This window comes from Microtus ochrogaster, unplaced genomic scaffold (assembly GCF_000317375.1).
Source record: "Microtus ochrogaster isolate Prairie Vole_2 unplaced genomic scaffold, MicOch1.0 UNK21, whole genome shotgun sequence".
NCBI lineage: Eukaryota > Metazoa > Chordata > Mammalia > Rodentia > Cricetidae > Microtus > Microtus ochrogaster.
Window position 1 is genome coordinate 2,817,981 of NW_004949119.1, and position 16,524 is coordinate 2,834,504.

General features: G+C 41.2%; 1 protein-coding gene across 8 annotated transcripts in view; it reads left to right on the forward strand.

Moving 5' to 3' along the window:
* Kat6b (lysine acetyltransferase 6B) overlaps positions 1–16,524 on the forward strand; it is a 186,363-nt gene that overhangs the window by 111,439 nt on the left and 58,400 nt on the right. For all 8 annotated transcript variants that reach the window (XM_026789528.1, XM_026789526.1, XM_026789527.1 and 5 more), the window contains exon 3: positions 13,526–13,634. In XM_026789528.1, the coding sequence (XP_026645329.1) occupies positions 13,526–13,634 (109 nt within the window). The remainder of the gene's footprint in view (positions 1–13,525; positions 13,635–16,524) is intronic.

Here is a 16,524-nt window from a genome sequence, read left to right on the forward strand (position 1 = left end):
GCGAGCGCGCTGTGCAGGTACATATATATGCATAAGCATGTAGGTGTCAGAGGATAACCTCAGCTGTCATCTGCAGAAATGCTGTCCTCTTCCTTTGAAACAGTCTTTCATTGGTTTGGCGCTCACCAATTAGGCTAAACTGGCTGATCAGCAGCACACTTTAAGAATTCTCTCCATTTCCCCAGGCAAATGCCACCATAACCCACTTCATTTTTATGTGGGCTCTGGGAGTCAAACTTGTGCTTGTGAGGTGCTTTACTGTCAACCCCCAGTCCCTTGTGTCACTTTAAGGCAGGATTTCTCTATTTCTCTGTTGTCTTCTTCTTTATTGTTTTTGTTTGTTTTGACATTGACTCTCACTCTATAGCCCAGACCAGACTTAAACTCTTCGAGGTCCTTCTCATTCTGGATTGCAGGTGGGAGTGAGTCATTAGTCCCTACTTCCTGACAGTTTTCTTGTTTTTAATTGATGATTTCAAAGCCTGGGCTTGCTTTTGCCAACACTCTTTAAACACTGAAGCTGGGAATCACTTGGGAGGTACTCAATTTTTTTTTTAAGCAAAAACTAAAGATTTGTGATACTTGAATGCAAGTTGATTTGAACATTCTGTTTTTATAAATCTCAAGTTTATAGTGCTAATATAATATAATGTAGGGTTTATAGTTGTAATATTGTGACGTGCTCGCCAACATGAACAGTTTGTAAATCCTCAACAGTCTTCCTGTAACTGTGTGTCGGATTTCCAGCTGTGTTGACTCAGACTTTGATCCCTCTTAGGAAGATAAATGCAGTATCTGCAGTTTCTAATGGCAGGGGTGGAAGAGAGCTGTTCAGATGCAATCTTAAAAGCCAGGGCCCTGTCCAGATAAGAAATTGAAGGCCCTGGGGAAACTAATTATTTCGTTGTCATTTTTTTTCAAAATGTGCCGGCTTCATCTAGCAGTGAAGGGTTTTGTTAAGCTCAGTGTACAGATTTAGGTTTGTTTTCTTCCAGTAGAATCACTCTCCTTAATCAGTATGCTTATAAATGGTACACCTGCCTAATTAGAACAAGTTCTAGACTCCAGAACACAGTGTGAGCATTTCAATTAGCTCTACATAATTGGCAAGCAGGCTGATGTTCTTTGGAGAGTGTCCCCTCACTTCTCATTTCTTTGTGACTGAGCTTTTATTGTTTTACTTCTAAAGCCTCCTTTGATCATGGGCATTTCCCTGTACTATGTGGTCATTAATATGGGTTTGCTTTGAAATGAAAGAAAAAGTGATAATATTTTATGCATATATGCAGAAATACGTTAAATTTTTTTTAACTAAGCTTTTTTTAAAAAAAAAAAAAACCGAGACCATTTATCATTGCCACAAGGAGCTAAAATACAACCATCATAATCAAGATCTCCCCATCTTACCCACAATAAGTCCTTGCACTCAGAACGATAAAAAGCCCAGTCCGCAGAGCCGGTGGGGATGATACACTGCTCCACTGCTTTCTCACAGAAGCAATTGCCCACCACGGAGCGTAACGAGCAAGAGATGTGGGACAGTGGAGAGTAAAATTAAGATGAAATAGTTGCCTGGGTAACAGCTTGTAGTAAGTGTATCTCCAATTACCTTCTGGAAAAAAAATTACTTAGCATCTACTCAGGTCCAAAGTCATGAATTGCAAGGGAAGACTGAAGATTTTAGTAAAAGGGTATATAAACAGAGTAAATGATGCTGAGCATGTCGTCAACGGAGTTCTTTTCTGCCTAGAAGGATTTCAAGCAGACCCCTCTGCTTTGATGGATGCTGGGCTCCAAACCTGCTTGCTGAGCAGTGGCTGCACTGACCACAGTCACTGACCCATGGCAGCATGATAAGCTCAGAAGAAAGAAGATGCTTTAGATCATCACAGGAAGTCCCAACTTTTAGACTTTGTGTGTTCCCAAAGATTACGTTAAGCAGTTTGCTGTAACACATAATCCCAAGTATGCATGATCTGTGTCCTAATTAGGACTTATCTTTATCAATTATTGCAGACATCAGTTGAGTAAGTGGCTAAGCGGCAAGAAATGAAGTTTAGTTTTTATTAGATAAATGTCACATTGAGTACTGGAGTGGCAGAAAAGGATGTTAATAAGTTATTCTAAATAACAGAAGTATTTTTAACCTGTGTTCTCACTGTACTGTCTATAATAAAGTTCTGGACAATAACATATTATCAGTCATAAGGTACCATAAAGTACCATAAAGTACTTTTAAAATAGATTGATTCATTTTAGTTCCAGTACTTGGGAGGCAGAGTCTGTCGTATCTCTGTGAGTTCAAGACCAGCCAGGGCTACATAGACTGTATCTCGATAGATGATGGATGGATGGATGGACAGACGGACGGACAGACGGACAGATGGACAGATGGATGGACGGATGCTAGGTGAATAGGTAGATATGATCCCAGCTCTCAGAACCAGGAGGATCAGGAATTTAAGGCCAGTCTCAACTATATAGGGAGATGAAGACAGCAGCGTCAGATATGAGATGAGGCCTCAAATACAGAAAAGGGTGGAAGGTTACACTTGCCGTACAGTTTTCTGCTGTCATTGTGGTGTTTCCATCTCACTTGACTTCTTTGTTTTTCCTTTTTTACTTGTCCTCATTGTTGAGAGATGAAGGTGATGTGTGTAGAGGGATGGTTCGCCACTGCTAGATACTGGTAGTCAGCCTTACTTCATAGGTGTGTATTATATGTTCAGATGTGATTTCAGTAGTTTTGTGCATGTATGCAATGTGTTTTGATGATATCCAACCTAGGTTCCCCCTGCTTATTCTCTCCGGGTCCCCACAATACCATTCTCCCCTTCATGTCCAAATTGATATTCTATAAAACTGTAGTGGATAATTTTAGATGAGCCCTAAAACTTAGTATTTATGATAACTTTCCTCCAGGTGGTTTTACAACCTTTGGTTTTGTTTTGTCAGATTATGCCCAGGGAAGTATATGAGAAACATAGCTCTCTTATGTGTCAGAGTAAGATAAGTAAATTAGCCTTCAAGAGATGATGAACTCACTTCACTGTTGATGGAAGTATAATTATATACATGATTATATATTTTATATAATAAATTATATATGTCATTATATATATGAAAATAAACTATTATGGTCAGCATTTTGAGACCTGTTGAATTAAAGGAACAGTTTTCAGACTCACAGATTTGTTCATTCATTGATTCACCAAACTATACTTTGTGTCATTCCTATTACGAAGATGCTTAAGGTTGAGTAATAGAAGCAAAATAAATCAGCCCGATGATATATCATTACATAGAGGTCAGTGCTCAGAAGCAAGGCAGTCAAAGTATGGACAGTTCTAGACCAGGCCAGTAAATCATTTTAGAGACGGTGGACAAGGCAGCCCATCTGATAATGTGGTACCTAAACCAAACTCCAAACGATCCATAGAGTGACATGTCAAGGAGGGCTTGGAGTCGTCTGGCCAGAATCCTTGTGTAATAATTCTCATGTGTCCTGTGGAGGAGGTCGGAGGGCGTCGTTTAACTTTCCTGAGAAACAGGCTGGCAGCTCCAGGCCTGCTGGAGTATACCAGAGATACACTTGGGCAAAGAAGTGGTGGGCAGAAAGCAGACCCACACTTCAGACTTCAGCACCGTCTTGAGAAAAGGCATGGATAAGAGTACCGAGGAAAAGTCTTCGATGATCAGGGCGAGATTCCGAGAAGCAGTGAGTCATCTGGGCATGTTGACATATTCTACAATGAATTGCTTCCACGTAGTGGGCATGAATTTATATTCATGCTTGGTTTTTTTTGTTTTCATTAACATTTTAAATTTGTTTCTATGTTCTTTATGTTTGTTTTCTTCTGCTGACATCTTTGTTTTCTTTTACTTTGAATTTTCCTTTATTAATAGCTAAAAATGTCTTGGCTTTTGCTGAGGTGCTCTCTGCCTTGTTCCTGTGGCTGCCGATCAGGTAGTTCTTTTAAAAGAAATCTTGCAAAATTAATATTCATCAAAGAATCTGAGCATCAGATTCTTTCATAAAATAATTTAAAATTCCGTAACACTTATTAAGGGCTTAAAGCTGTTAAGTCTTTATAACCGGAGTGAATTGGGCACTAATTAAGACAATATTTGAGTTAGATTTAAACAGTACTTACCATGCTCAGTCACATTTGAGCTTTCAACCACTCTAGAGCTGGACAACATGAAGACATTGTGTACTTCCACAGGTGATGAACTCTAGGCTCAAGGGACATGTTGAAATCTCAGTCTTTTCCATCATGGAAGTCTAAGTGTATACACGCCGAGTGTGGGACTGTTCCATTTGTAAGACTGGGGTCAACAGGATTGTGTTCTAATCGTCTCAAGGACATCTGAGATGGTTCAGATCCACAGGGGTTAGAAGGAGCTGATATATCCCTGATTGTGTACATAGGCTGAAGAAGTAGCTTGCAATAGCCCCTTCACCCATGCACGCTCATGCACACCCACAAGCACACACATAGAGTCTTATCTGTCATTGCAGGAAGAGGATGTGAGCTGGCTACCTCTGGCTCTGCTCTAGTTTATAAACTTGCATTTATTTTTGTCTGAGACCTTAGACTAACAAGAGTAACAAACATAAAACATATAGTTTCCATCAGGGCAGAGACAAGTCATCATGACTGAAAATAAAGCTTCTCACATGTGTGGTCACATGTTCTGGAAGAGTGTTTCCTCAGAATGAGCTGTTTTATTTTTAGATCAGAAGTTCCAAAGATTCTCAAATGTTTTGGATACGGTATTCTCAATAAAATATTAGAACAGAGAAAGCCCACAGCAGTTATCCATAGAGCCCTGGAGACGCCGGGTCTGGAAAGAACTTTGAGGAGCTCTAGATGCTCAGCTTGAGTGTGGTGATTCTTTCACTATTCTGTCCTGACATGGCCATCTCCCCTCCTCATTTCAGGCAGCTCTTGTCCCTCAAAAGTCAATCTGTCAACAGAATCTCGGACCCCATTTGTCTGAGGTACCAAGAGCACGCAGTTGTCTAGAGATAGAAGGGGAAATGTCAGTTGCCAGGGCCCAGGAGAGAGCAACAAGCATAGAATAGCAGTTTGGGAAGACGGAAAGTAATGTACAAATGGATGGTAATGATGTTTCCCAGGATTATGAATGTTGTCACTGAAGGCACCTTTACAGTTTGTTAAACTGGTAAATTTTTTGTTACACATATGCTTGTGGATATGTTTATCTTTATGTGTATATGTACATGTGCATGCAATGAGCTCATACCACAGGCTGCTTGTGACAGTCAGAGGACAACCTTGGATCATTAACTTCCACTGTGTGTACAGTTGTGTGCCGTGATGTATGTGTGGAGGTTAGAGAACAACCTGTGGGAGTCAGTTCTGTCTGCCATGTAGCTTTCTGTGATGAACTCGGGTTGGCAAGCTTGGCATGGAGTGCTTTTTTACCCGCTGAGCCATCTCACCGACAGACACAGGCTTTGTTAGCTGTGTATGTCAGACCAGCTGACCGTGAGCTTTTGGGAATTCTCCTGTTTCTGCCTCCCATCTTACTGTACCAGCAGATAGCTTCTTGGTTTTACGTGGATTCTAGGGATTTAAACTGAGACCCTCACAGTTGCACAGCAAACATTTTACCCATGGGCTGTCTCCCCAGCCCTTACATTACATGTATTGTACCATGATTTTAAGAAGAGTGTTAATGACAGGGACAGCAATTGTAGGTCTTTTTGCTAGATAGTAACATTTTTCTTTTCAGCTTCAGTTGGTCTGTGTTTTGTACACTGGAGTCACTAAGATAAAATCTAACCCTTCTACCTGCATGAAAATACCCAGCTTGCCACCTTCAAACTTTAAGGATAAACAGCCTCAGTTCCTTCATAATTTTTGCTTGTTTATGAGACAGGTTATTTTTGTGTATCCCTGGCTGTTCTAAAACTTAGTATGTAGAACAGGCTGACCTCAGACTCACAGAGATTCCTCTGCCTCTGCCTCCTTAGTGCTGGAATTAAAGTCATGCACTACCATGCCCAGCTTACTTACAATTTTTTTATTTTTACACTTAACATCATGATCAAGAGAAAGGCCTCCCTTAGGAGGTTGGTGTTATGGCCTGTCCTGTTTCTTTAAGAGATGAGTCCTATCCACTTCCTCCCCCAATCCTCCCCTGAGGCAGGCAGATCTTCCTTCATTCCTGTAGCCTGAGCCCCTTCCTTTCCATCTCTCTCCCAAAGAGGTAGCTACTGCTGTGGCTCCTGTCCCCCCCAACTCTTTCTGCTGTCTCTTTCTCCTTGTTCCTCCTTCTCGCCTTTTTTCTCTCCCCTTTCCTTTCCATAACCCACTAAATAAATATCACACTTCATGGCATTCTATCTGTCTCGGTCTCTCACCCACCACATGGCTCCCTGCCTGGGACTTGCTGCTCTTTGTGGCCTGCTGTCTGCTGCTGCCACTCAAGGAATATTGCAGGGCCTGCCAGGCTCCAGATTTTGTGGACTAAGAAATCTTTAGGAAGACAAGCCTACCTTGACTTGGGCAGCTAGACTGTCAATTCCAACAATTCTGTCCATGTCTGGAGATCTTCAGTTTAAATGAAAGGCACTTTTGCCCAGTGGTTAGCTCTTGGCAGTTGAAACGAACTGCAGATGGATGTTGTTCTGTGCCCATTTGTCTTCTGTCTTCTTTGGATGAAATAGAGGGTTGCTGCTAGGAGCCAACCTGTCTCTTTTTTGTTATGAAAAGTGTTTTAATAATTTAATTTAATAATTTTTTTAAAAAAATATTTATTTATTTATTATGTATACAATGTTCTGTCTGTGTGTATGCCTGCTGGCCAGAAGAGGGCACCAGACCTCATTACAGATGGTTGTGAGCCACCATGTGGTTGCTGGGAATTGAACTCAGGACCTTTGGAAGAGCAGGCACTGCTCTTAACCTCTGAGCCAGCTCTCCAGCCCTTAATTTAATAATTTTAATAATTAAATATTTAAATGCCATGTTCTCCAGATCTCTGAGCAGTTGAGCTACAACTGCAGTATAGAATCTGCCTGGAGAACTGGGTCCAAGATTGACTGTACTGGCTCTCAACTTAATAGGTAAAGCAGGGTTGGATTAAATATAAAGTATTTTTGTAAGAGACTTAAAAGTACATAACAGTTTAAAACATGAGACTTGTTGCTTTGTAGTCTGGAATGAGATACAATGAATAGACAATTATAACATGTAACAGTAAAGATAGGTGCATTTTAAGTTACATATATGAACAGACATACAGAGTGAACAGTGTAATGATCTGTTCTGTCCCTTTAAGAGAGAAGTCCCACCCCTCCCTTCCCTGTCAATCAAGGCAGGCAGATCTTCCTTCCTGTCTGCAGGGAGTTTTTCCTTTTCACTCTCTCTCCCAAAGAGGTAGCTGCTGCCATGGCTCTTCTCCCCTACCCCCCACCTCTCTGCTCTCCTCTCTTCCCCTCTCCCCTTTATAACCTACTAAATAAATACCCAACCTCACTTTTCATGGCATGCCTATTCGTCTGTCTTTCACCCACCATGTGGCTCCCAGCCTGGGATCCACGGCCCCTCATGGCCTATGGACCACTCAGGGGAAGCACTATCTTACTCAGACCCTAACAGTTAGACAGAATGGCACATACCTGCAACTGTAACACTCAGGAACCTGAGACAGTAGGCTAGTGAGTTTGGTGCAGTGTGAGCTACATGAAGAGTTTAAGGACAGTCGAGCAAATGTAGAGTATGTGGAGCATGCACATTGCAGTTACCTGGTGAACTCCACATCTATGTCACCTATTCCTTCTGCCTCCCTTTTAACTTAATTTTAAAGAAAGTGGGTCATTTGTCCACTGTGATTGTGGTGCTAACATCTCCTCTCTCTGTAGATTAATATGTTCACCTGTCATCTGTGTTTCCTGTGAACTGGTGATTGGACAGAAGTGTTGCACATTTCCAATTAGTCTTAATAATAAAAACCCAGAGTCAGATATAAGGGTTAATGCTGAAAGATCAGAGAAGCAGAGCAGCCAGTCACTCGTTCTTACCTGTACTGAATCTTCAGACCGAATGGGCAATCCTGTCCCTATGAATCCTCACACTAAATGCCGTGAGCTCTTGTCTGCTCTACCTTATATTCCTGTCTCCACTCAGCTCTATCACTCCTGTCTCTACCTCTCTACTGCGTGGGTTAAAGGTGTGTGACTCTCAAATACTGAGATTAAAGGTGTGAGCCACCACTGCCTGGCTGATTCTCTTTTAGACTAGATCAATCTAGCCTAGGTTGGCCTTGAACTCACAGAGATCTGACTGCATTTGTCTCCTGGGTGCTGGGATTAAAGGTGTGTACCACCACTGCTTGACCTCTGGCTAACTAGTGGCTTAGTTCCACACTCTGATCTTCAGGCAATCTTTATTTGTTAAAGTAAAACAAAATATCACCACATAGAGGACGCCAGGTATGCTTATAATCCAGCTGTATAATTTGTTCTGGACTTCTTCTGAGAGCAGAGGATTCTCCCCCCCCCCCCCATATTTTTGGGTGAAAAAAGTTATAAACAGCAGAAATAATAATGGAAGGAATCACGTGGGATGCCTGCACGCCTTTCATTTCAGTGGCTGCCTGTGGGCACTCTGCTGTATAACCACAGCATGTTTAGGTGTCGTGGAGATTTTAGGATCATTGGAGAGTTACAGATATACCATAGCACTTCTGTATTATTAATTAAATTTATTTGTTTATTTTTCCAAATGAACTACAGTTTTCCCTCCTCCCACCCCAAACCCCTAACCCCCAAATCCACTCCTCAGTTTTTGTTCAGAATGGGACAGGCCTCCCATAGGTGTCAACAAAGCATGGCACATCGAGTTGAAGTAGGACTAAGCTCCTCCCCTTGGGTAAGGCTGAACTAGTCAACCCAGTATGAGGAAGCCAGCCAAAGCAATTAGGGTCAGGCCCTGCTTTCACCACTAGGAGTATCACAAGTAGATCAAGGTATACAACTATCACACATATGTAGAGGGCCTAGGTCCATCCCATGCAGGCTCCCTAGCTGTTAGTCCAGAGTCTGTGAGTGCCTGTGAACCCAGGTAGTTATTTCTGTGGGTTCCTTTGTGGCGACCTTGACCAGGAGGAAGGTTCACACAGTCCTTCTGCCCTCCCTTCAGTAGGATTCCCTGAGCTTGCCCCAGTGCTTGGCTGTGGATCTCTGCATCTCTTTTTGTCAGTCTTTAGATGAAGGCTCTCTGAGGACAATTGGGATAGTTACTGATCTGATTACAGGAGATGGCCAGTTCAGGCTACCTATGAGGAAAGAGACCTCTGGGTGGGAGGGAGCATTTTGGGGCCAGGTAGAAACCCGCTGTAAGGGAAACCCCACAAATCTACAAGATGACCCCAGCTAAGATACCATAACACCTCCAAGTCTTTGCTCACATCTCTCTGGAACTGTCATTGTTTCCCATGGTCCAACATGATCATAATATGTCCACTTAAGAAATTCATATCTGGCTTTTGCATTACTTTGATATTTAGTGCATATTCCCCTAATTATACCAGTAAAACAATTGGTGCTAAGTAAATGATGGCTCATAGTTAAGAGCCCTTGGTACCTGGAGGTCATGTGGTGGCTCACAACTTTCTATAACTAGTTACAGGGGACCTAGCACCCTCTTCTGGCCTCTGAAAGCACTACGCATACACATGTTGCACATGCATGCATGCAGGCAAAGACTCATCGACATAAATAAATAAATTTTTTAAATCAGCAATTCCGCCACGGATTGTGGATTATATTTCATTGCCATGAGCTTTACGTCTCACATGACTTCATTCTTTTTTTTAATTTTTATTTTATTTTATTTTGGTCTTTTGGTTTTTTGAGACAGGGTTTCATTGTAGTTCTAGAGCTTGTCCTAGAACTAGCTCTTGTAGACCAGGCTGGCCTCGAACTCACAGAGATCCGACTGCCTCTGCCACTCGAGTGCTGGGATTAAAGGCGTGCGCCACCACCGCCCTGCATGACTTACAGTCTTTAAGAGTCCAGACAAGTTTTTTATAAAGAAGTTTTCAATTTTAATTTGCCTGGTTGTTTTTCTTCCTGGTAGATTCACCAAGAATGACATGGGCACTGCTCTGCATTTTATGGAAACACTGGGAGGCACATGGTGCTAGTTCAGTATTCCGTTGTAATTAGTTACAATGTAACATTATAGTGGTACTTTTAAGTTCTTTTAAATCATGCTAGTGGTGCTTGAAGAGATGATGAACACCTTAAAAACATGTTGCTCCTGGTAGGAACAGAATTTTTAGGAATCTGTTTTTCTGAGAGAGGAGTGGAGATGGGTAGTGAAGCTGAGAAATGGGCCCTCGGGGCACAACACAGACGTGGGTTCCAGTCCACATCTCTACTTGAACCTGTGCAAGTTTAGAGAACTCACCTAGCCCCTCAGACCCTCAGTTCCTCTTTAAAGCAGGCACAATGCCATCTATCTTGCCTGGTCAAGGTAAGTAAGTGAGGTAGCAGTGGAAGGAGGGCCTCCGGCTTCCCCACTGTCTCAGAGCCATTGCTCAGCAAAGGGGGAGCGAGGCCAGAGAGGTGCTTACAGAGCAGAGTGTGCTTGTCCCTTTTTACCTTCACATCTCACCGCAGTGTTGTCCTCAGGGTTACTGTTAATTTGGCATTACCAGACGTTGAAGAAAATGTGGCCAACAAGTTGGATGCCTTTATGACATTTCTTTTGCTTTGTTTCTTTCAGATATTTATTTCATTTACTACTGTATTGTGTGTGTGCTGCACATATATTCTAGAAGTCGGAAGACAACAAATTTTGAGTCAGTTTTCCCCTCATATCTATTAATGAGGTTTCCCAGGATTGACCTCAGACCACCAGGCTTCTGTAGCAAGCACTACCCACTAAGATGACTATGTGGCTCTTCCCACCCCCCTTGAGATGTCAAAAAAAAAATTAAGAATTTTCAGTTAAAATCGGGTGTTTTGAATTTTGTTTTCTTATGAGGGGGGTGTTGAGAGAGTTTTACTGTGTAGCACAGCCTGGCCTTGAAATTATTTCAATTCTGCCTCCGATTCCAAAATGCTGGGGTATATGCCACCACGATCAACTTGGGCTTCTGTTTTCAAACTTCTTAAAATATTACTTATCTTTAGTAGATCTTGTGGAATCAAACTGCTATTTACCTAGACCGCTTTCTGACTGCAATCCATTTTACTTTAAGGGATTATTTTTTTTTTAAAAAAACAGTTTATATGCAGTCTGAGAATAGTGAATAAAAATAATTCGGTGACCCATTTACATGCATTACTGTAAAGTTTCATTTCATACAAGTGACAATTTTTTAAAGTTAATTAGACTCTGCTACACTGAGGTTAGCAAAAAAGTGCTTTGAATTATCAATAATTCAGCAGGGCAGACATTTCTGTGTAATACAGTGGTTGTAGAATATTGTGAGATAGTTATCCTTAAAATAAATGGTTCTGAGCATACATCAGCATGGTGGGCTTCACTTGAATGTGGCTTGAAGTGATAGCATCTCTGCTTCTATTATTGGGCAGGGTATGGGGCATCAGTCTTTCTGACCATGAACTACTAGCAACCTTTGTCCTTTGTGTTACCTTTAGTTAAAAACGAAAAGTGAGCATGAAAGCTGGCTGGTGGCCATGTCTCCCTTTCAGCTAAAAATGCATCTGGGAAAGAAAAATGAAGCTGCAGATTTGGATTTATTTCATTGTATGAATGATATGTGACATTTTGTAAATTATTTATCACTGCAAGGGTGGCGGCAGTGGCTTGAACATTGTTCTATCAAATGAAAGCAAGAATCCCATTAGTACAAAGACTGTGCTTTAGCCAGAATCTATCAGGGGAATGTTGTCACTTTAAAACCAGATTGTTCTTTTAATTGCTATTTAAAGGAACAAAAGTGTTCCCTAGGTACTGCAGCTGAGCAGTTGCAAGTAATAACTATGGATCTATAATTATGCAGCGCTGATTATCTGGCATTTAAAGACTGTGGCTGGAGTCGGTGACCAATTTGTTGTAGCCTGTCTTTTTTTTTTTTTTTTTTTGGTTTTTCTAGTACAGAATGCTTCACACTGTGCCTTTTTAACAGGGCTACAAAAATACATTTGTAAAGCTACCTCAGAAAGTAAAACATGTGCATATTAATAGAACAAATTAAGCTGAAAATAAGAGCTGGATAACGAAGACTCCTATTGTAAATGAGAATCACAGTCATATTAGACAAGTTTAGGAATGCTTGGTCATAAGCTGAGGTCTTGACTTTCATGGCAATGTTGTTAGAGGAGCCAAGACATTTGTTCACTCATTAGAACCATTCAAAATAGTATCTTAAAGAAGTGCTTGATTTCTCTTTTTAACTGGCAGCTGCTTATTTATTCTGCCAGCAAACATATTTTGAGTGCCTACTGTGAGCCAGGCTAAGTATTAGGCATTTGGGATTGAATAGTTGCCCAAATGAGGGTCATTCTGTGCTGCTGTAGACTCAGAGAACTACATCTAACACAATCCTGTTTGTGACTTACGTATAAAAGCATTGGTGATTCTGTTGAGTTTTCTTGCTCTGAATTTTTGATTCATGAGATTCAGTATAAAGACTTCATAGTAACATTCAGAGAGCTAGCAGACAACATGTGTGAAGGCTTGGGATGTGCAATAAAATTTTAGTATTTTCCCAGTTTTGATAATGTAACCAGATCTGTAGGCACAGTCAACTGCATTCATATGATGGAAAGGCCTGCCCTGCTGGCAGTGGTAAACAACGGGAGACACAGTGTATGTAAATCTACACTCTGTTCAAAGCAATTGCCATAGAGAGTTAAAGGGTGCCAGGGGGTAGACAAATGTTTTGTTGTTTCTTTTATAAAGTGGGAATGTCAGAGATTGAGGGTTTATCTCCTTTGAAGCCCTTGGTGCCAGAGAGGCTTTGTTAATAGTCTTTTTGATCTTCTCAGGTCCACAGAATTTTAGTTCCTGCGCATTCTCTGTTCATGTGCCATCTAAAACATACATTTCATGTCTAGTGTTTAAAGGTGAATAATTAGGATACTTGATAACGTTTAGTCAAATAACCTCACTTAATTAACTGGATGATACCCATGGTCTTTAATGTGAACAGATGAATCCGTTTATTGTAGGCTTACAGATTATCGGAACATTAGGGTCGCAGATGGATTCTTAGTGTTCATTCTGAAGGCTCTAGGGTATTTGAAGGTAGTAGGTATCACTGAATTCATAAAAGTTACTTCTGAATCTAATGCTACATTTAAATGTATTTAGATATTGCTTTGCTACCAAATAATTTATGATGATTATTTTTAGAAGGTATTAATTTAAATGCTTATTTTCAGTGTTTCCTTAAATATTTTAAGAAGTTTTCAAATATTGTTTTATTTAAGAAGTTTTCAAATATTGTTTTAAGTTTTGAAAGGAAGAATAACTGTATATATAAATATACATATATATTTAATTTCTCACAGCCCCGTGCCGATCCCATTCCAATCTGTAGTTTCTGTCTGGGAACTAAGGAGTCCAATCGTGAGAAGAAACCAGAAGAACTCCTGTCTTGTGCAGACTGTGGCAGCAGCGGTGAGTTCAGGGATTTGTATGCCCTCTCTACTGACTTCCACTGTTCGAGCTTCGTGCCCTTATCTCGTCATTTAAATAAACCATTTGCTGATGGAATAGTATTAAAATGTAAGAATGTTATACAGGTCCAGAGTGAGATATGAATGTGTCAGTACCAACATGTTACATGTTTATTATTCTGTTCAGTAGGATTTGTAGCCAAGCTCTAGTTTCAAACCTATATATAGATAATCAGTGTGAAGACTTCAGTGCAGTAAGTGAACCATAGTAGAAATTTGGGGTTTTGTCTGTTTCTTGAGATGTCTCTCCATGTAGCCCAGGCTGACCTCAAACTCACTGTCCTTACTAAGGTTACAAAGGTAGTATGTACCACAAATGAGCTTTTTGAAATGCTGGAGTCTCACTTTGGTTGTCTGGGCTACAATGCTAAATCCTGATCTCAGTCGGTCTCTCCTTCCCAAGTACAACCATTGCCACGCCTGACTCACCCCAGGGAGCTTAAGCTAAACGCAGAATTGCTTCTGTTTCCCAGAATCTGAGGCTCTGAAGTCTGTATGTAGTGTTTCAGGTTATGACACCTACTGATGAAATATTGTGTTTCAGCTCATCTCTGTGTGACTGAATGGAAGGTATAGGAAACATGAAATCACAAGATGCAAGAAGAGATGGGTTGTCTGTAACATGGTAGACGAGGGTGAGGGTGGGCGTGAAGGAGCTGCCGGGATGAACCTTGGGCAACTGCTGAATCAGTTGTGGTGCCCTACATGCCCCAGGGCCATGTTTCTTCTGGGTTCTTATCCTAAGGATTTACCTTGGACAATTGCTGAACCAGTTACAGTGCCCTAGATGCCCCCAGAGCCGTGTCTCTTCTGGGTTCTTATCATAAGAATTTAAGATTATGTCTCCAGTTTTATCCAGAAATATAAAGGCAAATTTTATTTATGTTTTGTTTCGCTGGCTAGTCCTTTTGATTTAGTACATAAAAGTCACCCAGGTTACACGCGTATACACACTTTCCAACACGTAAAATGGTAATACTCAATCGGTCCATCCCATGAACACTTTTTGTTGATGTTGTTTTTGGGGGGTCAAACTGAAGGCCTTATACATGCTAAGCAAACACTACTACAGAATTACACTCCAAGTCCATGGTTTTAAAAAGTTAATCTTTCTGCACTGATCTTTTATTCTTCTCCTGGGTACTGAAACACGTTTTTCCCCTCAAAATTTTATTTTGAAATTCATGACTAACAGCTGGAGTTTTTTTATTTCCATGGCAAAGCACTTGTCTAAGATCCTAGTTTCAATCCCTTGCCCTGGAAGCAAATGCAATCCTGTAGAATTTGTCGCATGCTCACATGCAAAGCCAGGCCCAGCCCAAAGAGACCGTTTACTTCGTTTACTTCCACGTAGTCACCTATCAATGAGGTACTGTCCTTGCTAGAAATGATGGCACATACCTCTAGACCTCAAGAAACTAAACAGCCAAATGCATAGCTACATGAACTATAGTAAGAGTGCCATAAATGGGACACCCATTGCTACAATTTCTCACCCTTCTTGTCATCCTTGATTGCTGTAAATAATTTAAAATACGATCAACCGCTTAGGACAACTGCTTAATGGTTGGATAGAGAAATGTTCCATACTGAAGAATGATAGTATTGTGAAATGATTCTTATTTGTTATGCAGACATTTAATTTGATAGGCCATTTGTTGTTCAGCAGCTTCCTGACTAGGTGGAGAGAGCCTTCAAAATAAGACATTTCAAACCCTACCTGAAAAATGTATCCTGACAGCCTGTTTGAGGGGCTTTACAGATTCACTAGCATTCTGACTTGGCCATGGTGTCATGGATAGTGACAGGATCACAGAAATATTATCTGTGTGTTCCACTTAATACATCTCCCTGCAGTGCTGGCAAGGGGTGCCTTATTTATTGGTTCTGACTTTATTCAGCTTGTAGCTCTTCTCACTAGACTCATTTCAAATGAATTATTTTTTGTCACTGCCTGATCAGTTCTATGGTATTCACCTATCTGGTGTTTATCTCTGGATTTTAAGCTGTACTTTAAAAATGGCCTCCATCATTTCATTTCCTTAGTGTCTCTTTATTTGGGCACCTAGACAAATTAGCAGAGGTACGAAATGTGGGAAGAGAAGCTCTCTTCCTCTATATTCCTTTCCGCTGGTGACGTGCTCAGCACTGCCAAGGAATCTGGGATTTTATCATAACTTCAAGGCCTTCCTCACAAGGTATCAAGGTGTAACTCTACCCAGGTCAATCTCATACTTTCCGATGCAATCGAATTCCCCAAGTTTTCCCAGATTTAAGACCCACCAGAGGGAGGTCTGATCCCTTTGAACTGAAGTTACAGAAATGTCTTTTTCTCCAAAGCTTCTTACCTTTCTATTCATACTTCCTGGGGTCAGGCTAGGGCTGTTTGGTACGTTGGTTCTTTAAAAGCACCCTTTATTTTCTAGTAAGTGCAGAATGGGTTGGGGGTTTCTGTCCCAGGATCATGTCTACCTCTGTTACTGACAGAATCTCAGTCCCAGGGCATAGTGTCTCTCTGTAGAACACAGAGGATGTCTGAAGGTGCCTCTCTGGACTCAGAAGTAGAGCAGTGCTGCTATGTGGCAGTTCACTCACTCTTCCGTGAGGTATCAGCTTGGATTCGACTATTTTAGTGGCTGGAAAAAGATCCCTGTTGTGAAATACTGTATAGTCTTGTACCTCCTCTTATCAATTAGACAAGCAACATATGTTCTTTTTTCCTCTTAAAAATGAAGCATCTCGCCGGGCGATGGTGGCGCACGCCTTTAATCCCAGCACTCGGGAGGCAGAGGCAGGCGGATCTCTGTGAGTTCGAGACCAGCCTGGTCTAC